The 24680-nt window shown below is 43.1% G+C and overlaps 1 protein-coding gene across 1 annotated transcript; it reads right to left on the bottom strand.

Moving 5' to 3' along the window:
* Positions 1-7808: 7808 nt before the first annotated feature.
* Positions 7809-19208, bottom strand: tfa (transferrin-a). The gene is made up of 17 exons (XM_056293215.1): positions 19071-19208; positions 18793-18941; positions 16901-17003; positions 16520-16711; positions 16203-16335; positions 15943-15998; positions 15039-15202; positions 11264-11417; positions 10957-11120; positions 10751-10847; positions 10626-10646; positions 10283-10453; positions 10008-10158; positions 9739-9806; positions 9435-9616; positions 8369-8564; positions 7809-8208 (listed from the first exon to the last, which is right to left on the bottom strand). The coding sequence occupies exons 1-17, from the start codon at positions 19108-19110 to the stop codon at positions 8162-8164; spliced, it is 2088 nt and encodes a 695-aa protein (XP_056149190.1). The 5' UTR covers positions 19111-19208; the 3' UTR covers positions 7809-8161.
* Positions 19209-24680: the final 5472 nt, after the last annotated feature.

Below are 24680 nucleotides of genomic sequence, written 5' to 3' on the forward strand. Positions count from 1 at the left end.
AACAGGACCCTGTCCTCTCCCAGCTCCGCACCTACATCCAGAACAGCTGGCCTCACAAGGTCCCAGAGGAGCTGGCTGCGTTCGCCCGAGTCAGACAGGAGCTCTCCTGCTGGAACGACACCTGCGTGGCACGTGGGTTTTGCACAGTGGTCCCAGCTGCTCTCCGTGCACGTGTTTTGAATACGGTGCATGAAGGCCACCTGGGCATTGTGAAACTGAAACAGCGCTGACGAGACCTGGTGTGGTGGCCGGGGATAGACAGAGATATTGAGGCTCTGGTGAAGGACTGTTCTGCCTGCCTTGTGAGTGGCAAGACTGGCCACCAGGCTCCCCCACCCCTGCAACCTCTCGCCTGGCCCTCTCAGCCCTGGGAACACCTGCAGTTGGACATTTGTGGTGAGATCCGTGGAGTTCCCCACCACCAACGCTTCATGGTGGTCGCCTACGATCTACACTCAAAATGGCCTGAACTCACCACTTCCGGCACTGTGACCTCACAGATCATCCTCGACTTCCTGGACTCTCTTTTCTCTCGCTGGGGCCTCCCAAAGACCATCACCACTGACAACGGCCCTCAGCTGGTCTCTGCTGAGTTAACTGCTTATCTCGAAAGCAAGGGCATCCGTCATATACGCACTGCGTACTACCACCCCCAGGCCAATGGCGGCGTTGAACGTTTTCACCAGTCACTGAAGAACGGCCTCAGAGCACACATGGCCCAAGGGTGCTCTTTCACGCAGGCCATCCGTCACACTCTGCTGCACTATCGGGCCACACAGCCCTCGACCACAGGCGTCTCCCCAGCCTCTCTCATGCTAGGCCGGGAACTGTGCATGCCCCTTGACAGGCTGCGCCCCTCCACACCTCAGGCACCTCCCTCTGGGGTCAGAGCCTCAGTCACTCGTCAGCAGACGCGGATGAAGCAACGGTTTGACCAGTCAAAACGAACCAGGGTGCCAGACATCAATGTGTCAGACTGGGTCAGGGTCCGCAGGCCCCACAGGGACAATAAAATGGCTTCATACTGGTCCTCTCCTCTCCAAGTCACCCGTCAGCTGGGCCCAGCCACTTACCTCCTCAGCGATGGCACTCGGTGGCACTCCAGTCGTCTACGGAAGGTGTCAGCTCCGCCACACACAGCTGGTGACACAACCATAGCCATTCCCTCAGCATGGCGAGATGCCCCGGGGCTTCATGCAGCTCCTACACGGGCCCCAGACATTTCTGGGCCTCAGCTTCCCCTGCCATCTCCCTCCCCACCTCGGCCTGCCCAGCCTCAGGCCGCCCCGCGACCTGTTCGCACACGTTTACGCCCTGGCCACCTAGAGGACTTTGTGTCAACCTTTCATGTTTGAAATCCTGCCGGGGGGGGGGGGGGAATGTTATGTCTTCACACATTGACAGTGCTGCATTTGATTTGGTGCTGTTCTATTGTGCTGGGATCGATTGGTGATGCCTGCGGGCTCTGGGTTGTTTGATCGGGTCTGCCTTTGATGCTGTGTCAGTCTAAATAAAGAATGCCACGGAGAGGTTGTGTCGAGCGACAGTGCTGTGTCCTGACGTGATTTCTGAATACAATAGCATGGTATTCCAGAAACCTTAGTAAGTGATAACGGGCCGCAGTTTAGTTGTCAGGAGTTCGCAGACTTCGCTAAACAGTATGGATTCAAGCATGTAACCTCAAGCCCACTGTACCCGCAGTCAAATGGTCTAGCGGAAAAGGGTGTGCAAATCTTCAAACAGCTGCTAAAGAAAGCGGAAGCGGGTGAGGACCCGTACCTGGCCGTCCTGAACTACAGAGCTTCACCGCTGGAATGTGGCCGCTCGCCAGCAGAGTTGCTGATGAACAGGAAGCTCAAGACAAAGCTGCCGTCAGCGGAGCACCTGCTCCAGCGAGCTGACCACCGCACACAGAGAGAGCACAGGTCCAAACATGCCTATGATAAAAGAGCACGGCCCTTGGGACCTCTGGAACGAGAGGACCTAGTAAGAGTCAGATGCGATGGAAGATGGGGACCAGTCGCACAAGTCCTCAAAGAGACTGCTCCAAGATCATATGAGGTACTTACCAAGAGCGGCAACACGATCCGCAGGAACCGGAGACACCTGCTGAAGAGTCCACGCTCCGAACCACAGCCTGTAGAGAATGGCAATGACAGGGAGGCTCCGGGAGAGCAAATAGAAGGGGGGCATACTCAATCAGACACAGACAGCCCTCCTGTCGTCGAGTCACCCTCACCTGGGGGGGGGGGGGCGGGTTCAGCCACCATCCCCGGGGGTGGAGCGGGTTCAAAGGCCAAGTAGAACCATTGTCAGACCTAGGAGACTTGTAGAGGAGTGCTAATAACACACACAGAGTGGGTTTTTATTTTTTTATTTTTGTGTTTTTATTGCAGCCTTGGAGTTCTGTTCTTGGGGTCATGTTGGGTTCTGGACTCATGTTATTTGTAAATTTATGCTGTATGGTTCCAAAGCAGTGTTTAATTTTGGGGGGAAAAAGTGGGAGGTAAAGAGAAGTGTAATAATTGTACTGTTACAGAGTATCGTGACGTTGTGTATTTGTACAAGCTTGAAAGTGCATTTTGAGAATTCTAGTCAGTATGCTAAGCTATAGATACAGACTTGTTGTTATTGCAAGAGAACCATATTGAAGATAATCATCTGGTATTCTTTAAGATCAACTTTATCTTAATCTTTAGAAAAAGGGAGATGTACCGATAGTGGCCTGTAGGGGCGCTATACATCTACTGCCTGTATGTATGTGTAGAGACCTGCAAATAAAGTTCAGTTATAGAAATGGCGACCAAGTGTGTGCGTGGTCAGTGATACAGTAACCACTAGTTGGATCGCGTCTCAGAGGTTCATAGGTGTCGGTGTCGCTGAGTAATGACGTGATCTTGGCGTGGTAGTCTGTTGTGTTGAGGATAACCGTGCATCTCCCCTTATCTGCTGGAAGGATAGTGATGTTTTCATCCATGCTCAAGGCTGTCACGGCTTTCCTTTCCTCCATGGTTAGGTTGGAGGGAGGGAGTTTCGCACTGGACAGAGCTGCTGATACCTCTGATAACGTGGGCGTTGCTACACATCGGAACACAAAGAGCCATGGACATCGTTAGCTCTGATAACGACTCCAAAGAGGGTAAATATCTGAGTTTCATCACCAGCCAGTCAGACTAGCTTGGTCTAGTCAGAAAGGCACGAACTGATGAAGCCTTTTGGATGAGAGGCGATACGTCTTCACGGATATATTCAATTCCTTTGAATTCATAATAACGTTCAGGAAGAGGTGGGAAGTGTAGGCTACAACACCATGGCGATCCCTGAAAGTGCCATCGAGCAGGCAGTTGGCAGGGGTTCGGGAAGCTACTCCATTTAACGTAAGTAAACATTTGACAATGAACTCTGCATTGTAAAACAGCCATTGTCTGTCATTTACATGTTATAATTTTTTTTTGTTTTACTACCACATGGCTACAATAATGGATATGCTCTTGATCCATTAAAGTGATTTTTCTGAAGTCAGAGCAGTTCGCAAGAATTTTCATGCATATGAAACCACCGAACGACCTTCGACTCCTAAAAACCGAACTAGCAAGGTTCGTTTTAATCCCGCGATATGGTTGGCTTTAGTGGTCCTGTGCATTTTAAATTCAAGTGCTATCTTAGAGACCTGAGTCCTCTGTCATTTAAAAAAATCTGTGACATCCATGTGCGTTATGAAGGTTTAGCTGCACACAGGTCACTACGAGGCAGCTAGCTAGCTAGCCTACTTTTAAAATGATAAAAGATAAAAGGTTCCTTTGTAGTTTATGACTTTACATATAGAAATATGCCACACATAATAATGCTGTGTTTTGTTTTCTGTAGCACAACAGGCCAGATGCACCATCTGTGACCAAACAAGAAACTGAAGAGCATCTTTCCTTAGGAATAACTAAAACTGAGATAAAAGCAAATCACCCAAATGTTGGGGAGATCATGTTAAATGGCTACTTGCATTCTAGGGGCATTGCGTGAAAGCAGTATTGGGAAACTCAAATTGCCACATGCTGTGTTTATCTGAATGTGCTTTGATAATGATGTTTTTAAGGTCCAAAGATCACCTGTCTCCAGAGGAAATTAGGGTTATACTGACTGCCCACAGTGAATACCACCAGTGGTGCCACCACCAATAAGAGTTTTCATAAGTTGGAAGGCTGTGTGGAAAATTGCCCTAGAGCAGTTTAAAAGGCAAAACTTTGCCAATAAACATGGCACAATAGAAGTAATGTTTACCTGTGATAAGCAAGAGGAGGATGCAGTTGATGATGGTAGTCCAAGGAGAGAGTTTTTCAGGCTGCTCGGCAAGGCCAGGAATGTGGAGCATTTCAAGGTTTGTGCACTTTCACAGAACCCACTTGTATGAACTGTATTGCTTGGAAGAGTGACCTGATTTAGAGATTGTTCTGTATTTGTCTATAGAAAGAGTAAAGGGATTCATTCCAAGGATGAATGTTTCCCTGGTTACAAGTGGAACATTCAGAGTCATCGGACAGATGATGTCAACAATTCTAGTTCAAGGGAATCAAATACCATGTTTTTTGTCGATTACATCATAACTGGGGATGTAATACAAACGTGGGTTTCATGCGAGGACATACCTGAGAGGGATGTCAGGGAATCTCTGGAGAAGGTAATAAAAAGTAATTAAAAGTGTTTTTCTTTGATGGTAACATAATGATAGATGATGGATCCAGGTCTGATTTGCAGGATTTCTATTCTGAGCTGTGCTATCCCATTTTCAAAGTCAGTATGACTATTCTTTTCTGTTCTATTATTAAATTCAAAAAGCTTCCAGTGAGGCTGAAGTTCAAGAGAGGCAGTGGAACTGTGTGACTGGCGTTTCTTTGTTAGGGGGTTGCCAAATTCTGTTACCCTGGCTAACAAGTTGCATTTTGTGAGATGTGACATACTTTGCTGGGTCATCATTCAGAGAAAATGCAGTTTGGATTAACTTATTGATGGCTTATTACACTATCAGGTAAAAATGTGGACTGGTATGAATTAAGTTGAAGAATATTTTCATTTCTTCATGATTTTAAAGTCCTAAAAATGTATTTTGTAATTTTTAAACATTTGTAGAGGAGTGTCTTGGTCAGCTCTACTAGGGACTGTCTGTTTGATACTGATTGAGTGTCGCAAGGGCAGGGGTGAACAACGCCAAATCCACTGAATGGAGGCTAAAGGGCTGGTCATACCAGAAACAATGCAGTAGCCAATAGGCGAGACGAGTCGTTCTTTATCAGTGGAGGAGAAGGCACAGAGTACTAGTTATGCAAGGACAGTTTGCACCCTGTTTTCCATTGAAAGTGTAATGACTTCCATTGCCTGTTGCCACCACAACACTTCTGGTGTGACCAACCCTTAAGACAGGCTGGTAGGGCATGATGGACATAAGATGGCATAGTACACATTGGTGCACAATTTTAGAGACCCTTTTTTTGCTCGATACTACCCACTGTCTTTTAATGATGAATCATTAGAAAGCACATCTTTAAAGGCAGCAGTGAAGAGTTTAAATGGAAAAGAATGGTTCACTTTCTGGGGTGAAGGCACAGACATTAAAGGGGGAGTTAAATGCATAATGAATTCTGGTGGCATTTGGCAGGAAAATTGTAAAAAATAATAAAAAAAGACATTGAGGTGTCATTTGTGAATGACATTCCCAGACATTACCTATTTTAGCACAAGTGACTTTTTTCTTTCTTTTTTTAATGACTAAATTATCAAACTAGGTCGAGGCATACTCCCAAGCATTTGTACAGCGCAACATTTACAATTACACATCTGGCCATGTCAGTAATACTACCACAGGAAACAAAAGAAATCTTTTGGTTTCCCAGAAGTTTTGTGTTTAAATACTGCATTTGTTTTTATCTTTTGTAGACTTAAAGATTGCATTACAACATTGTTTGCATTCAGATTGTTGTGGCATTTACATTTATTATAAGTCTTAATATTATATTTGTTATCTAGATGACCCAGCTTCTGAGACGTCAGAAAGGAATGCGAGTACTCCTCGATTACAGTCGCACAAATGTAAGTGCCGACAGTGTGGCCAGCCTTCTCAATCAATCAATCAATCAGTCAATCAATCAATCGATCAATCGATCAGTCAATCAAGTTGCATTTTATACAGCGCTTTTCTAGCTGCAACAGCCACTCAAAACACTTTACAATTAAATAATTCTCAAACCGAACTATTCTGTGATGGGGAGCAACCGCAGACCAAAGGAGGAGATAATGGTTGTTCAGTTTAGGGACTTCCTCCATAGCATTGAGAGTAAGTATTGATCTGTAAAATTTAACATTTCTGCAGTTTCTTTTCCTTGTGGAAAAAAAAACATAATGCAGCCAGACTACACTGTTTCTTCTCTTATTCCACCTTGTTAGGTTATAATCATCATAGTTTGTGTAGACAAAGAGCTTCTCGAGAGACTTCACGAGAGACACCAACGAGGAGCTCTCCCCCAAACAGAGGGATTTCATCCATGCCCTCACCACTGGCAACATCCTGGCCTTTGTGACTGGCAGCAGTACTATTCCAGCCATGGGATTCTCTCCCAGCCCAAAGCTAACATTCGTGCATGATGACTCCAGAGTGCACCCCATCGCACGTACCTGTACAAATGAATTAGAGATATATGTGAATGATGTAACAATGTCAGGTGATGATTTTTCACTGGTATTTGTTAATGCCCTGATGAATGGATTAGTATTTAGTACTATATAGTACAACCCAATGACTGCTGGGCTAGGCTCCAGCATCCCCCGTGACCCTGAGTGCAGGATAAGCGGTTGGATAATGGATGGATGGATAGTACAACCATTGGTGATATATATTGAAGTTTGAGTCATGGACACAAGAGCTTTGAGAGTCATAGATCCAATTCTTTGAAAATATTTTTTAAGTTGTGTCTTAAGCGAGCCTTGTTGGTAGAGTTTGTTTTTTTTTCTTTCTTTTTTATGTAAAGGCTTTGCCCTTCAGTTTCACACTGGCTAGTCTCTTATCTTTGCATGTGCCAGCCTATAAATCTTGTGCTAGTGCAGCGATCAGGACAGTGCCGCATCCTGGGTCAGGACACATACCCACATCCGGCTTCCCACCTGCAGACAAGGCCAGTTGTGTCTGTAAGGACGCACGACCAAGCCGGAGGTAACATGGGGACTTGATCCAGCGACCCTCGTGTTGGTAGGCAACGGAATAGACTGCTACACCACCCGGACGCCCCACGAATAAGAGCTCTCTATCTCACCATTCTTCCATGCCGGCTCGCCACAGCATATGCTGTTGTCACTTTTAATCATTGTCTCTTTAAAGCCGTCCATTTAGGTCAGTTTCCCTTTTAGCTAAGAGGTTGTTCTTGTCAGTTAAGATGTCACTAAAGTGCCAAAACCTGTCAATACAGTTGAGTACCACTATGTACAGCGATGACCCATTTCCTTTCTATATTGCCCTTTTTTTCTTTTTTTTTTATAAATCAGATATTAAGACATCTCCGTATACTTAAATATGAAATGTTCTGGATTGTCTTTCTTATTTTAAAAAAGGTTGTGTCCATATCTTATGACTTTTTTTCCTGAGCAATGCACAAAGACATTTCCTGGTGTGTTTAACCTTAGTGCTCAGTAAACTTGAGCTTGAGTTAAAAAAAAAAAACTGTTTTCTAAGTGCAATTCCAAACTGTAAAAGTTTGTTGCAGACATTTAAAAAGTTACACAAATCCAAGGCATGACAAAAAACAAGGTACATGATAATACAACCAGAGTAGATCATGAAAAAGGGTATGTTTTATTTGAGAAAAAGTAAAGTGCCAGAAAAAGACCTTTCTTCATTCAATCAGATTTCCATCTTGTTTAGCTAGAGTAACAGCTTCTAAAGTATGAGGATCATCTGATGGCCTATGATTTACAGATTTTGATTTGCTGCAGTGTTAGTAATTGAAAATGATGCCAGTTACCTATGTTCTACATACATCCGATCTTCTTTTCCTGTTTTGTGGATTTTTTTTCTAAAAAACAATGATAAGCAAAATACGTAATGTTAACTTTGGGTCCAGAGCAGGTAGGTTGCATGAATCACTGGGGGCAGACTGAGGCACTGTATATTCTGCTGTCTCCACTAGTTTTTTTGCTGGCAGGAATGAAAAGTGCAAGATTTCTCCAGATCTAATGCAAGGGGAGAGAAAAGGACAAAGACATTAGCATGTATATCAGAGATGAATTTCTAAAGAGTTTGCACGTGAGAGTATTTGGGTGAGAGATTGGTATTTGGGGTAATAATGGAGTGTTTTTATCCTTTGCTCTGTACTCAGCCTGTGATACCAACCTGGAGTAGTAGCACTGCACTGCCTGAGTGATGCCATGGCTGTCATATAGTCAGGTCCCAAGAAAGACTCATAGGTCATCCCAGCTTTCAACTCCAGCAGACATTCTGTGGAGTCTTTGAAGAGAAGGTTCTTGTTGCCATTCAACGACTTGAACATCATGAATGAGGAATCAGTGACAGAACTGCCAAACCTGACCTGAAAGTGAAGAACAACATATACACACAAGTCAATGCAATTCACCTTCGCAGTTTGTTCTTGGCTTGGTATGACCTTAGAAGGCTCTGCATGTTAAAGATCCCACCAAACAACATTCAGAGTACTGCAAACTTCCATGATGATATGTATATCTAAATGAAAGGGAATGGTTAGGTGGGCTCTTGTGAGGGGAGGGAGCTTGATTTGACTGACAGCCAATAATAATGTGCGGACATTTTTAGAAAAATGCAGACATCAATATGCTATTGACTAGTTTTAGTTTAGTGGTAGAAGGTCACTGGTCTTCTCTCGATCTCACCCCCAATTCATTATACATTTTTTTACTGTGTGCCCGTAAGTGCAGGAATGACGTATCTTAAATTGTTTATTTTTCGGGGAGAGAAGGAACATTCTTCATTCATTCTTTCATTCATCATCTTCAGCCGCTTCTCCAGGGTCAGGTTGTAGTGGCAGCAAGGTAAGTAGGGCACTCCAGACATCTCCCTCCCCAGCAATATCTTCCAGCTCCTCCTGGCGGATTCCAAGGTATTCCCAGGCCAGATTGGACATGTAGCCCCTCCAGCGAGTTCTGGATCTACCCCGGAGTCACCCCCCAGTTGGACGTGCCCAAAAAGCCTCCAAAAGTCATCCTAATCAGATGCCCGAACCACCTCAACTGGCTCCTTTCGACGAGAAGGAGTCAGTCACAGTGATAAAATGTTTTTTCTTCGTGCGAATTTCTAGAACCCGGTGTTCCATAGATGTAAATTGAGTGCATATAAAAGAGGTAACAAAAACGAAAGTAAATTTTTGATTTCATGGGATTTTCAATGTCCTTTGAAGACTGGCTCTGGCCTGTGCTTTACCAACCTGCTGCTGCAGAAGCGTGCGAATCACAGCGTTGCGTCTTTCTGGACGGGTCACTACAGCGTGAGCAGGCACCTTGGCTAGGTTGCATGATGCATACTCACTGATGGAGACGACACCCTTCCCAGGACAAATCAACCCATAGTCCATAGAATTCACTCCCTGAGCCCATGCAGGCCCTTTTCCTTGATTAAAAAAAAAGGAAGACGTTGGAAGGGGGAGAAATGTTGAAAGGAATGCTTGTCAGAGTCAACAAAAGTTGAACAATAGTTTTACAGAAAATGATACTTTAATGGCTGTCTCTTACCATCACTGTTCTCTTGAACAATGGTGTGTTTGATAAAGGCAACATCTCCAGCACCCTCCACAAGACATCTACAGTGATAGAGCGTAAAGGAAACACAACACATCAGATACAAGATTGTGAAGTAATCACCACTATAGTAGTGGCTCAGACCCAATATTCAGTCCTGAAAGAAATTATTTATACAGTCAAAATTTAGGCAGTAATGGCACAGTGTCTTTTATTGATTGTGAAAAGGGTCAAGAGGAGCATAAGTGTACTTTGCGCTCTACCTGAAGGCCCCAGCATAGCCATAGTACTGCTCATCAGCACTGGCTTTGCACTTTGCATCATCTCCCACGGCTTTGCCACTGCCAGCACACTGAGAACAAAATGAAGAGGCGGGGTCTGCTCCGGGGGCACAGCCACTAGGGAAAAAATCACCTTGGAAGAGCAGGAGATACAATCAGTATAGTGTTACACTTATGGTAGTTCAAAAGAACAATTTTAATATTCAGAGATTGTGCACAGCACAGGCGAGCATACATGCAACCACACATTTACTTACTGAAGTCACAGTTATTATTAATTTTGTGAATGTGACCCATGGGAATGTTCCAGCCAGCCGTTCTGCCAATGCCAGTGTGGCAGCTCCTCTTGCCCTTCAGGTTTGCCCAGGTCACCCCAGAGGCTCTCTTCACAACCGCCACAGCATAGTAAGAAGAGGCTTGCTGTCTGGCTGAAAGAGTGAATGCACATAAATAGCAGAACAGAGGAAGAGCATAAAGAAAGAGATTGGAAAACTAATGTTAACTAGAAAAGTAACCATAATAACAAGTGTTTCAGAAAGGGAAAGATGAGTTCTCCTGCTCAACAAACCAAAACTTAAAAAGAAAAACAGGTGTACTTACATCCAGTGGCGTTACACAGCTCTGTGGAGAGAGAAGCGGTTACGAATTCTGTTTATGCATAAGAGCTCCAGAAAAACCAATGTTTTTATACTGTGTGTTTGTCTCCATGTCATACAGCCCCATACCTTTAACATACTGCTCCACCATGACAGGGACGAGCCCACACTTGCCAGCTGTATAGACCTGTCCTCCATCAATTGCAATTGCATCAGCTTCATTTCGCTGGAAAAAGGAACAGGTGGTTGTACCCATGCTGTACACCTCACAAAACAGGCAAAAAGGTTATCAAGGCAATAACTGCCTCACACTCTTCTGTCTGAGACTCTTTTACCATAATTTTCTTCACGCACTCTTCTACTGTGGCGCCATTCTGACATTCAATCTGGGCGTGCTCTTCATCAAGACTGGCGGTGCTCCAGCTATCACACTTGACTGTCTCAGCGTGACCCACAGCACACCATCTAATGGTACCTGATTCAGTGTCTGCATTCTGTTCTGGAAAGCAAAATGAAGGAGGTGACCATTAGCTAATGACTTAACATATCGTAAGTTTTTGTGAATCTGTATTTATGTCTGTCTTGTGTGTCCAATTAAGGGGCTTTGTGATTATCTGTGTGTTCGTGTCTGTCTACACCCACCTTTCTTCAGCGAGCTGATGATGCTCATGTATTCAGCGCCCAAGTAGAGGAAAGAGTCCGTGTTTGGGGGCAGCTCCAGCAGCCTCTCTGTTGAGTCCTTGAACATCAGATTTTTGGCCGGGGCGTAGTTTTCAGAGGAGAAGAGGTCAAAGCCCTGTGAAACAAGAATGACATATAATTGTAAAAAAACTGCCATGTATTGTGGCATCTGTAGAAATCTCAATATTGTGCTAAATATGTAATGCAACATCAGTAGAGGAATTATCAACTCCTCCATCCACAAATATGAGAATTCACACAATCACATTGGCAATTTGTTCATTCTTTTGCACCAGTAAAAGAAAACGCCGTCATTTTTTTAACCAAATCCCTACTTTACTACCGTTCGGAGTCAAACCGATCAATGGGTTGCCGAAACTTTTAAATTGATTCAGTATTGAGCAAGCTAGCAACAGCTGACTGCTGTGCACTAAGCAGTAACGTATTTCTCTCACATATTATGAGAGGAGCCTTCCATTATGTCTTTTCATAAGGAAAGGTGTTTTCGGACACCTCTCAAAACATACTGAGTCCCTTGGTGTCGAAAAAAAAGAGCTCTTTCAGCGGTTCGTTATTTGACAAGTGCTATTGCCTGGAAGGATTACATTGCAGCTTAGTGTGCAGCAGGAGTCTGATGCGAGCTTGCACACTACTCAATCAATTTAAAAGATTCTGCCACCCATCAAGAGGTTTGATTCCTAACAATGGGAAAACATGGCTTAGGTTAAAAAAAATGCTGGAGTTTTCCTTTAAATTTACTACATGTGATTTTGTGGACTTTGCCTTACTTGACGAAGGCATATGAGTTTAAATACTCGGGGTCAATTCAAAGTAACGGGGAATGCAGAGGAGAGCTGAAGAAGAGAGTGCAGGCAGGGTGGAGTGGGTGGAGAAGAGTGTCAGGAGTGATTTACGACAGAAGGATACCAGGAAGAGTTAAAGGGAAGGTTTACAAGATGATAGTGAGACCAGCTATGTTGTATGGTTTGGAGACGGCGGCACTGACGAAAAGGCAGGAGGCGGAGCTGGAGGTGGCAGAGTTGAAGATGCTAAGATTTTCACTGGGAGTGATGAAGAAGGACAGGATTAGGAATGAGTTTATTAGAGGGACAGCTCAGGTTGGACGGTTTGGAGACAAAGCAAGAGAGGCGAGATTGAGATGTTTTGGACGTGGGATGAATAAAGTATTCTGATTCTGATATATTGGGAGAAGGAGGCTGAATATGCAGCTGCCAGGGAAGAGGAAGACCAAAGAGGAGGTTTATGGATGTGGTGACAGAGGACATGCAGGTGGCTGGCATGATAGAGGAAGACGCAAAGCTCTGAAGTTCCAAGCATTAAATCGGAGGAAATTGTCACATCGGGCAGACTTCTCTTGTAGATTAGTCATGGAAAATGAGAACCTTGCGAGTTTTTCTCTTGTATCAAACAGCAAAAAGTTGTGGCATGATGTGTTTGAGTTAACTTGCCTTACTTCACATCACACGTCCTGCGATGTGATTTACGCATGCGCACATCGCGATGACGATGCTGAAACAAAATATCGTGCAGCCCTAGTTTTTTCCCTGAGACCATTCCAGCTGGAAACTGTCCAGTTTTACCTAGTTGTGCATACTGTCACTGAGGTCATCCAGGGCTACTGATTGCTGCAGGGGTGCTTGCTCTACTCTGATCCATTTAGCAGCAGGAGCAAGCAGTTGTTGTTGAAGCTGAGCTCGAGGAGGCCGGTGTTGCTGGTTGTGGCGCCGCCGATGTTTTGCTCCGGCGGATGGCCGATGTTGCCGATTTTGGTACTGGCGATGTTGTAGTCAAAAGAGGTGATGGAGTGTGTAAGATTCGACTTAGAGACGAGAGAGACATTGGTTGTAAACGAACTCTTTACTTAGAACTTAGCAAATTTAGGATACTCAGCCATCAGGCTACATCTGCGTTTCTTCCAGTTCGGCTCATACTTAACATTACTTCCTGGTCTCGTTTCGCGAGAGCCCCCCATCAAAGACTAACCAGAGAGCATGCGCATACATTACAGAGTGCTCACAGGCTGGTGGTAGCACTGGTGGCACGGAGAGTGAGGACGCTGATGTGATGCTTGACAGGCTTTTTTTAACCAATTTCTGATGTCCATTTTGCTAACCTGATTGCAATATACATGATAGATGAAGTGGCGGTCTAGCCTTCTTCCATTCCTACACTGTTAGCTAATTCCACCCACCAACTTAATTCAAAGCTCGAGTCACATGATGTGATGCCGTGACAGGTCAAAAATTACATCAATCACAAATAGGTTTATAAGTGAGGGTGGGGCCGCTGTCAGCGGGCAAGGAGTTCAAATGAACGAGCACTGCCCAGTCTGGCCCGCCCCCGGTGCCGGTCATGATCGCTGGTTTCAGTCGATGACTAATGCCAGCCAAAGAAGCTGGTTCACCCTCCTCTACCTGTGGCTCCTCTCTCTCTGGTTCTCCTCGTCCTCGCTTCAATCTCTGCATCCATATGCTTTGGCTCGGCGGCCATCGAATTCAAATGTCATTGTCGAAATCGGCTAAATATTCAGGCGTGGCTTTGGAGATAAATTATTGCTAGCAGTTCCCCTACCGGGTTGTCCTCTATGCCTCAGGCTATGCTACCTCAAATGAATGGTCTCAGCGTGACTTCTTTTGTAAAACCACGCCCCTGCACGCAAATAGTAGCAGCGATAAAAGGGATGTTACAACAGAGACCCGATGAAGCGAAACATAAAGAAAACGGTCTCTCTGTAAGGATCCTGTCCATATGTTGTCAGACACTTACAATAACAATCTGAGCCTGTCAGTGGCAAAAACAAGCACTTTTAGTGGACGTACTTATGACAGGCGCAGTTGCCCCCAAGGATTACATTGCAGCCCGTTTCATGGCTGCCAGCTGAAGTGTTCTCACTCAGTACCAGACCAATTCAAATATTTAGGCTCCGATGAGAAAATAGGGTTCAAGTTTAAAAATACCGGAATTGCCTTTTGAGACAATTGAGTAGCTCTGCACTTTTTCACTCGTGTTCTGTTGATAAACTGGAGAGTAGTAGATGGGTTTTGAGATGTCAGGGGTTGACTTTTGATATAAAAGTGAATAATGAGGGGCGGCTCATCTCATCCAATCTGCTTTGTACAAGAATGGTGTTGAGAAATTGATATTTAGTTGCAGTCATTCTGTCTCCTCTCTTTTTTTATATGCTACCAAGAAAATATGCTGACGCTGAAATATAACTGTCAAAACAAGAGAATCATTGCTTGGTTATTCTATTCTACCAACTGATTAGCATTTAATATGTCATCTCATAGGCACGATGATAATGCCCTGGGATGAACCTCACAGACAGAAACCTAGTATGCTCCTATTGCACTGACACAAAGCAAGAGAGGCAAGATTGAGATGGTTTGGACATGTGTGGACGAGAGATGCTGGGTATATTGGGAGAAGGATGCTGAAGATGGAGCTGCCAGGGAAGAGGAAAAGAGGAAGGCCAAAGAGGAGGTTTATGGATGTGGTGAGGGAGAACATGCAGGTGGTGGCTGGTGTGACAGAGGAAGATGCAGAGGACAGGACGAGATGGAAGCGGATGATGCGTTGTAGCGACTCCTAGTGGGAGCAGCTGGCAGTAGTAGTAGTAGTAGTAGTAGTAGTAATAGTAGTAGTAGTAGTAGTAGTAGTAGTAGTAGTAGTAGTAGTAGTAGTAGTAGTAGTAGTAGCAATAGTAGTGTCTTACCTGGACAGCAGTGAGGCTTTTGTAAATGAGTTTGGCCAACTCCGGGTCTTTGCGGCTCACCACAGCGTGGGCAGGTACTTTGGCCCAGTGGCAGGTTTTGTAGCTGTCGATGGGTGCCCTGCTGTCATCCTTGCACAGCAGCTCATAGTCGTCCTTCACATTATCTGTCAGAGTGTGACACAGTTATAACGTCAAATGAAGGGGCTAAACATGCCTTTGGTGAAGGGTAAAAGGTATTATTTTTGAGCAGGCCAAGACGTTATTTTGTCTTTGTGAAATCCTGGTCAAAACTCCAATATTTCGGCTGAAGCCACAGTTCCCCAGTGGCAAGTCATTTCTAACTACTTATGTTGAAAAGACAAGATTGATTTGGTACCAGAGAACATCTTCAAACATGTATGAAAACAAAACCACAAAACTATTCTTCAAAAACGTCATAAATACAGCACATGAAAAACGAACAAAGGCCAAGTTGGAAATAAGCTTCCATATTGCTTCTAGCAAGAGAAACAAATACTGGCCAAAATTTATTCAACGAACACAGAAAATTCAGACAACTCGACACTAAATGCAAACAAATTCCTTTAGATTAAACCCAACCTTAATATGCGGGGAACATAACAAAGATATACTTTAATGGGGAACGTAACAAAGATATACTTTAATTCATGAAAGCAGTTGTTTTGTATGAGATAATATAATGTTTTAATACAAAATGCACGCATCTCATTCGTGTATGATACTCTAAAAATTCATGCTGTGTTTTATGGTCTCGTGATACAGCCAGAAAAGATATTTGACCAAACAGATTGCCTGTCTGGAATAACCTGTTTAAGGTTTGAATCAATATCAAAGATAAAGCCACTCACTACTCACAACATATCAATAATCTGGTGATACTGACCAGGAACAGTGAGGTGCTTGACGAAAGCCACATCTCCAGCTCCATCAGCCAGACACCTATCAGAAGAAGAAACACACAGACCCATCAATATTTAATCAGATAACATGTATCGAAGGCATTATGTAGTGTACCAACATTCCCAAGACAAGACAGAGGTTTTTCCACATTGAGGATAAATTTTGTGGACAAATATGTGAAACAAGCGTTATAATGCAATAGACATTAGAGCTGAAAGTGATGAAGGAGAGACATTCACTCACTGGAAGGCTCCATTATAATCATAGTAAGGCTCTTTTTGGGATCTGGAGCAGTCTCCCTTGCACAACTGACACAATTTGGTGGGGAGGTTGGTTGCTCCTGGGACACAGCTAGCCGAAAAGAAGTTGCTCACAGCTATAAAACAACAGGTATACCAATATCATTTTAGGAAATGTAAACAGAGTCATAGGTACTGTAATAGTATTTACTGGGATCACTGATAGTTAAATCCTCACTATGAGACCACTAAGACAAAAAAAACAAAAACAAACAAAACTAACGCATTGGTTTAAGTCAAGGCGCTAAAGAATAAACTCACCTGGTTCCACTGATCCTTCCTCAGTGCCGCCCCAGTTAATTTCACCCAAAGACACCAGAGTACCAATGGGAATGTTCCAGCCTGCAGACTTCCCTAACCCAGTGTGGCAGGATTTCTTGCCCCTGAGTGCCCTGATGCCAAATTTGGTACCCTTCTTTGCCACAGCAACAGCATAATAACAGGTGTCTGTATCTGGTTGTATGCAGATGGTGAGAACAGAGACATATGTAGACTAGTTAGAACTCTAAAAAAATAAGTTAATCAAAAATGCAAACTTAAGTCATGAAAATGATTTCAATGAAATACTTTTTTTTTTGATATGGTCTATCCATCGAAGGAAGAACCATTCAGTATGGTATTTATTACTCAGTTATGGCCTACCCCTTCCGTAATCTTCAGCAATGATGGGGTGCAGGTCATAGTTATTCAGCCCTGCTGTGTAGATATCCCCTCCATCCAGAGTGATTGCATCTGCTTCACCCGCCTGTCAAAGAGAATTTTAATGTCATGCTACATTAAAGAGTAACCCAATACCATTTTTTAGAAAGTTTGTAGACATTTGCAGGTTAAAAACCTTGTAAAGGTTAAAAACATGGCAGGCTGGTCTTGGTACTCTGTGATGTTAGCATAGCAGCTAGTAGCATAGCATATTAAAAACATTAACAATTGATCTGTTTGATTTAGGTTTGGCAGTATATACCTATCAGCACTGACAGACAGACAGAGCCATCACTATCAATTGTCAATAGTACTGTCAATACTGGTTCTTTGGTACACCTACATCAAACAGATCCATTATTAATGTTATTAGCTGCAGTTGTGTTTATCCTGCTATGCTTACATCACAGAGTACCAAGACCAGCCTGCCATATTTTTAACCTTTACATGGTTGTTAACCTGTAGATTTCAGCAAACTCACTAAAATGGGCTTGGGTTTAGTGACTGTTTAAATTAGGGCAAGATGCTTAGCTTTAATGTCTTTTTTCACAAATTCAATTTTCACTAGTTAAATGTTCATGTTCGACATCATAAATTGAATTACAACTAGTAATAATTAAAATTAACTGGTGAAAATACAAACTTTTATATCAAAAATTATATTAAAACAAGTTAAATTGCCAATTGTTGGTATCAGAAATTCGACTGTGGTCAAATGGCATTTTTGGTTATCAGTAAATCAGCTGTTGCTATCATAAATTCTGCTTTTGATTTGAAATGTAATTCTTAATGAAAAATAAGAATTTCTGCTATCAACAGTAATTGGCATTTTAACCGGTTAGAATGGAATCAGTGGCGCCGGCAGCCGTAATCCTGTACGCACCGTGCGTGCATTTTTGTTTAAAATATTTATTTATTTATTTATTTATTTAATGATTTTGTTCGGTTTTTTTTGGCCACTCGCCGTCTGACGCAAATACATTTGAAGGCCGATGATTGGTGTTAACGTCACTGGCTAAACAGGATTACGGCTGCCGGCGCCACTGATTGAATTATTAGTTGTAATTCTATCAAAACTTGATATTTCAACTAGACAAAGTGAATTTATGATAAAGAAAAAAAATAGATTAAAAGATACAACTGCTTGCAATACTCAACGCAATAAAAAAAAAAAAAAAACCCGAAAAATAAAACCCGTTCTAATTTCACAGCCCACTGTTGTTAGGGAATGTGTGTGTGTGTGTGTGTGTGAGAGAGAGAGAGAGAGAGAGAGAGAGAGAGAGAGAGAGAGAGAGAGAGAGAGAGAGAGAGAGAGAGAGAGAGAGAGAGAGAGAGAGAGAGAGAGAGAGAGAGAGAGAGAGAGAGAGAGAGAGAGAGGGGTGCGTGTATATTTGTGGGTTATTTGCATTACTATTAGACATTTCATATTTTTTGTTATATCTTTTTTGTTTCATATATATATATATATATATATATATTCCTCTTTGTAATGTATAGCAGCTGAATTAACTTAAGAGTAGGTGAGAAGGGGTAGGAAAATTAAGTGTATACATCCTCCTGCTCCTTTTCGAACATGTAACAACATTTGTTCGCGGAGTTTGATGTGTGGATTTGTCGATCACTTCAGATTATTGGCAACGAATTATCTGTACGTTATATCCTGCTTGTTTACATGTTCGAAATAAATCATCGATTCACTCATTCACAATTAGACATTACTGAGAACAGGGAAGTTGATCGTGTCATTTAGCTCCTATGGCGATAACATTGTATAGGATCGAGGCAGGATGCGGAACGGATGAAATGAACAAATACGGAGGTTGTTCTGTTTTTACCTTCACTGCCTGGATGCAGGCGAGGCTGCTCTGCCGTTTCACGCAGGAGAACACGGGCGCTTTCGCCGCCAGGTCCCCGCACTTACGCATCTCTTGGTCCGACTGCAAACACCATCTCACATTTCCAGCGGGGGCCGCGAACGCCAAGGCTGCGGGCAAACATAGAAAAACAGAAGAAGAAAAAAAACCCCCACAAATTATATATCAATTCTTTTTTTTTTCTTTTTACTCTGCCGTAATAGTCTTGATCTGTGCCGTGCAAAGTCAGTTTTCTTTACCGAGACATGCGCCGAGCAGGGCCGGCGTGAGAAGCTTCATGTTGGACGGCGGGGTTCAAACGAAGCAGGCTGCTCTGGGGACGCAGCTGCCTTTTTATACACACCGACTTGGCTCAAACACACGGCGCAGTTTGTTGTTTGTTTAGGGTTTCCTAATGCGTGTACGTGCAGGTGAGGCTTGAGGGGGAGAGGGAGAGAGAGCGATTTCTGATATTTCCTCATATGGGAAAGTTACAGCCCCCCCCCCCACCACCACCACCACTCCTACTCCCTGCAGCTATTTACCACAAGTTTAATATTGTTGGACGTTTAGCAAATTTACCGTGGATCAATAACAATCTGCCACATTCTCATGGAAACTTGGGAAATACACAATGGTGCAGTGGTCAAAACTTTAGTTTCGTTCTAAACCCTCAAAGCCACACGGTTACAGAAAAGTGCAATACTTTTATTTTTTTCTTATTAGTGTTTTGCATATTGTTAGCAACAGTGTAATGCTGTTTCCCTAGATCGAGGTAACATGTGTAATAACATGCTGTCTTTGTCCAAGATCAATCCCATATCTGGCAGGACAAACAAGGAGCTGGTTTGGTGAATGATTCTTTGAGACACGGATGGAAGGAAGGAAGACAATGCATGGGACCACTTGTGTAAGTTTTGTGAAAGTGTTTAAAATTCACTGTTTGCTGTCACGAACAATGCATTTGTCACTTTCTGAAGTGGCCTTTTGCGGTAAACCCCACACTCGTCTGGCACTCCAAGTAAGATTAAAAAAAAGAAGAAGAAAAAAAAGAAAGATATTATTTGACCCAGGCTGGATGTGTATACTTAAAACATGAAACATTTCAGTGTTATGTTTTAAGTATACACTTCTGTTTTAAGTATACGCAACCGTTTGTGTATACTTAAAACAGTTTTGTATACTTAAAACATAGCACTGAGATGTTTTATACACTATTTGACACAGGCCGGTTGTGTATACTCACCGATTCTCGAGGCCAACAGGGTCTTACTGGGTATCTGCAGTTAGAATTATGTCATAGCAGTGATATCGTGTTATAGAATGAGTTGATCCATGGATTGATTATGTAGAATTGATGTAAAAACCGTAACAGTTTTATGTGAATATGGCTTTAAACACAAATGAGTTTTGCAGGACTCCAAATGACACATTTCTGAGCATAATAATCTTTAGTGGGGGGCCACTTCTTCAAACACAGTCACTTGTGGTATATATAGTCATTAAAAGGTGGTTTGATCTTTCACACAGTAGTCCCTGAACATTTAGAAAATTCGACTCCTTTCAAAAAATTGTGCTACAATGACGCCCACACCACAGCGGTATTTGCTGAGTCAATATTACCCAACATGAGTGCTGAAGCACATGCTGATCTCTAAATAAAATTCAAAGCAGATCCCTCATCCGTCCGTCCGCCTGTCTGATTTGTAACATGGTTGAAGACCCTGGACTGACTTCATACGAGATGACATTTTACACCACTCCTTTGGTTGCATGCTTACGATAAACGATCACTACTTCCTGACACATTTAATGAGTAAGTCAAAGCAGACAAGGGGGGGGTGTTGGTTTAGTGGGTGTTGTATTCTAGAAGTTCCACATAATGTCCAGCCAAATGGTGTGAGGAAAACAAGAGTCTGTGTATGATTTTTTTTGTGATTTTGAGATACTTTATTGATCCCCATAGGGAAATTCTTTCTCTTCATTTAACCCATCCTAGCTGTGTAGCTGGGAGCAGTGGGCAACTGCCATGCAGCACCCGGGGACCAACTCCAGTTCGTCTTGCCATGCCTTGGTCAGGGGCAAAGACAGGAGTATTAACTCTAACATGCATGTCTTTTTTGATGGTGGGGGAAACCGGAGCACCCGGAGAAAACCCACCGCAGATACGGGGAGTAAATGCAAACTCCACACAGAGGACGACCTGGAATGACCCCCAAGGTTGGACAACCCTGGGGTTTGAACTCAGGACCTTCTTGCTGTGAGAGGATGGCGCTAACCACTGGGTCACCATGCCGCATATTGTAGGAGTATTGTAGGAGTCTCACATCATATCCATCCAAACCATGTGAAATAACAGTCTGTGTATGTGGTTTTGTACAGATTTGCATGCCTTTTCACCAAACCTTGTTTCTCAATTAACACAATGGCAACCTTTAGATATTCAGGTTCCTCTCTTTTGCTTGCTTTCCTTGACCAAAAGCTACAGTGAGAGATAAATGGGAAGATGAAACTTCTAAATCTTGAGGCTTATTTTACATCAGTGACAGACAGTATATAATGACAATATGATATGATAATGATATTTTTGTGCAAAACGGACAAGGGGTACGATTGTGTAGTTGTTTCCTTTATTTTTCCAAAAACCTCCAGGAGAAGTAAAGATAATATTTGGTAAAGCTGTAAAGCTTTCCACACATCCAAGTTAAAGTAATATTGGTGATATGTCTGAGGTTATGAAAGTGAAAGGAGCACAACATGATCCTTCGCAGCATTGCCCTTCTTAGTATAAAGTGATTATCTTCTGTATTACATAATATTAATTACTTGAATGATTTGTCTTGATTTAACGGCAATACTTGAGGTATTATGGTCACACTAGTGTACATAAGCATGCTAACACACACACACACACACACACACACACACCCCAATTGTAATTTTATAGACTTTAATTCTCTGACTACGGACTGAGCAGTGTTGGTATCGTGACAATTACAGGTTTGCATGGTCAAATCGGTTCTTTCTTATCAGAATATTGTGTTTATAATGGATATTTTACATTGTCATAATGTCAGCTTTTTTTAATATCTATCAACTGGAATTTTAATGAATGTAGGTATTGTGCCTGCATACAAGCCAGGGATTATAGTACCTGATGTTGCAACGTAGGAATGTCAAGGAGGTCATGAGATGCAGCAACAAAGAGTTGGGAAACAATATTAAGAAATATTGAGCAATCCTTGATTTGTATTCATCAACATGGGTCAATTTTTAAAGTCAACCTCAGTCGCGTCACTTAACTGCCACATTCAAATTTCTAAATTTACTTACAAGCGGTCTAATGAAAGACACTTTATCTTGTCATTGTATTCTTACAATGAATGTGTTCTCTGCATTTAACCCATTCAACTCCAGTTCTTCTTTCCATTGCCTTCCTCAGGGGCACAGGCAGGAGTATAACCCTAACATGCATGTCTTTTTGATGGTGGGAGGAAACCAGAGCACCCAGAGGAACCCCACACATAACACGGGGAGAACATGCAAACACCACACAGAAAGGACCTGAGACGGCCTGGGGTTCGAACCTAGGATCTTCTTGCTGTGAGGCAACAGTGCTAACCACTGGGCCACTGTGCTGTACTATAATGTAGAGTCTCACATAATGTCCACCAGCTCCAGAGTTGACATGTTAATCAAAGGACTGCAACAGCCTCCATTACCCTGAAAGCCTCAGTTGTAACCGCATCACTAACCACAGACTACTAGATCAGACTACTACTACTAGTACTCGATCAGACTACTACTAGTAGATCAACTACTAGATCAGACTACTACTACTACTACTAGATCAGACTACTACTACTAGATCAGACTGCTACTACTACTAGATCTACTACGAGATCAGACTACTACTGCTAGATCAGACTACTACTAGACCTACTACTATAGTTTCTTTACACAGGCTGTCACTCAAATGAACACAACACTGTCAAATAAATCCAACCATTTGTATATACTGTACTGTACATTGTACATATACCGGTATGCTCTCCCATGTCCATCAACTTCAGGCATGTATGTAAGTAACCAGTGTTCGAACTATACCGTGGCCTTCGGGGGAGCCCACTTTTTGTATTTTTTTTCACCGACGGGGGTGAGGGGGGCGTGCTTGTGCGTGCCTCAAAAAGAGGACTTACAATGACTTACAAAGATACAACAGCTGCAAGTGTATGGCCTATTTTCTTTATGCCAGCACATCGTATATGCTATATGAATATATACTCTTATACTCCCTCTATATAAAATAGGCTACAAACAAATTACATCAGGCTGCCTACAATCGAGTACATCAACAACGATTAAAGTTACCCGTCACAGGCTACAGAAGAACACCATAATTCCTCCGTTCAATTAAGCCACCGAGGGTCACGTAGACCTATAACAGCCCAGCCACAACACATTGGGAATAACATGCCTTGCCTTAATACAGAATTGACCACAGACACCTTGGGTCAGCTGCCTTTGCTGTTCATCCAGAAATCCATGATGTGGATGGGCGATGACCTGCCTTAATCCAAGATGTGATAAAAGACATTGGGTCAAAACTCTCCAATGGGGGTCCATTAATATCCAGAAAAAGGAGCGATGAGAGGCTTTTTTCATGCAACGTATATCTTGCTGTCAGTATCACCGATGGCAGCAAATCCCCTCTCACACTCAGCTGAAGCGTGAAGGTATGTTCTACTCACTGTACAAAGCTTTTCCAGAGTTTTGCCTGGTGCTCTGTCTTGTAACTTCCAGTCGCGGAACTCCTCGACCACCTCTCTGGCTGGTTCTCCAAGCATTTTAGCAAGTGCCCGTACTTCATTTTCTCCATACAGAATCAAAGCATTCTGATCCTGTGGTCAAAAGTTCTTGTCCAGGGATTTCAGCATCTGTAGGAGGTCTGATTCTGGCATTCGCTTTGTGAGATTGTCGATCACAGATTGATAAAATGGATTTCTGTTAATCTTGCCTGTGCCCTTAATTAGTTAAACATCTTTAAATAGCCCCAGGGACGTGCGCTGTTCGGCCTTCTGTGTGGATTTACTCCCACTCGCTTTCATTGCTTTCAGTATATCAATAGACTGCAGAATGTGGCGACTGGCATCCACTAGAGTGATGTCTCTTTGCTGGCATTTCAGTGACAGGCCCTGTAGCTCACGGAGTATGTCTTTCATGCAAACCAGATCAAGTAAAAACCCAGAGTTTGTGAGGTGTTTGTATAGTGCCAGAAATTTCTTCCTCTCGGTGTCATTGCGAGATGCATCCTCGCTTGCAGTTTTGAAGTGGCGCGCTAAAGCAGGGTAGGTATTCCAGACTGCCTTTACAGTACTGAAACTACTCGCCACCCATCTGATGGTGAATATCTGTCCAATTCTCAAAATCTGCATATTTAGATTTGCAGCTGCTTCCTCAAGCAATCTCACATCCTTTGCAGACTGGTGGTACAAAGAATACAGCTTGGCAATGAAAAACTCGAAATGATTACATCCAGCAACCACTTTCAGAGAATCATGGACAGCCAATTAAAGGCAGTGGGCCAAGCAATGTATGGACTGGATGTTTGGAAAGTCACGCTTAAGCCTTGCAATGACTCCAATGGTTCTGCCTGTGAGAACTAAAGCCCCATCTATGGCGATGCTGATGAGGTGTTTCCCCCAAAATTCATCATCTAATCCCGCTGTGCGAAAGCATTGTCTCAAACTGTTGTAAATGGATTCCGAATCTGTGCCCTGTGTCAGCTCTACAATGTCTAAAATTTATTTTCCAAATCTCCTTTGCCACTCACATTACATCTCACGTATATGATGAGATAGGCACGACCG

The sequence above is a fragment of the Lampris incognitus genome, chromosome 14 (genome assembly GCF_029633865.1).
Source record: "Lampris incognitus isolate fLamInc1 chromosome 14, fLamInc1.hap2, whole genome shotgun sequence".
In the NCBI taxonomy this organism is placed as follows: domain Eukaryota; kingdom Metazoa; phylum Chordata; class Actinopteri; order Lampriformes; family Lampridae; genus Lampris; species Lampris incognitus.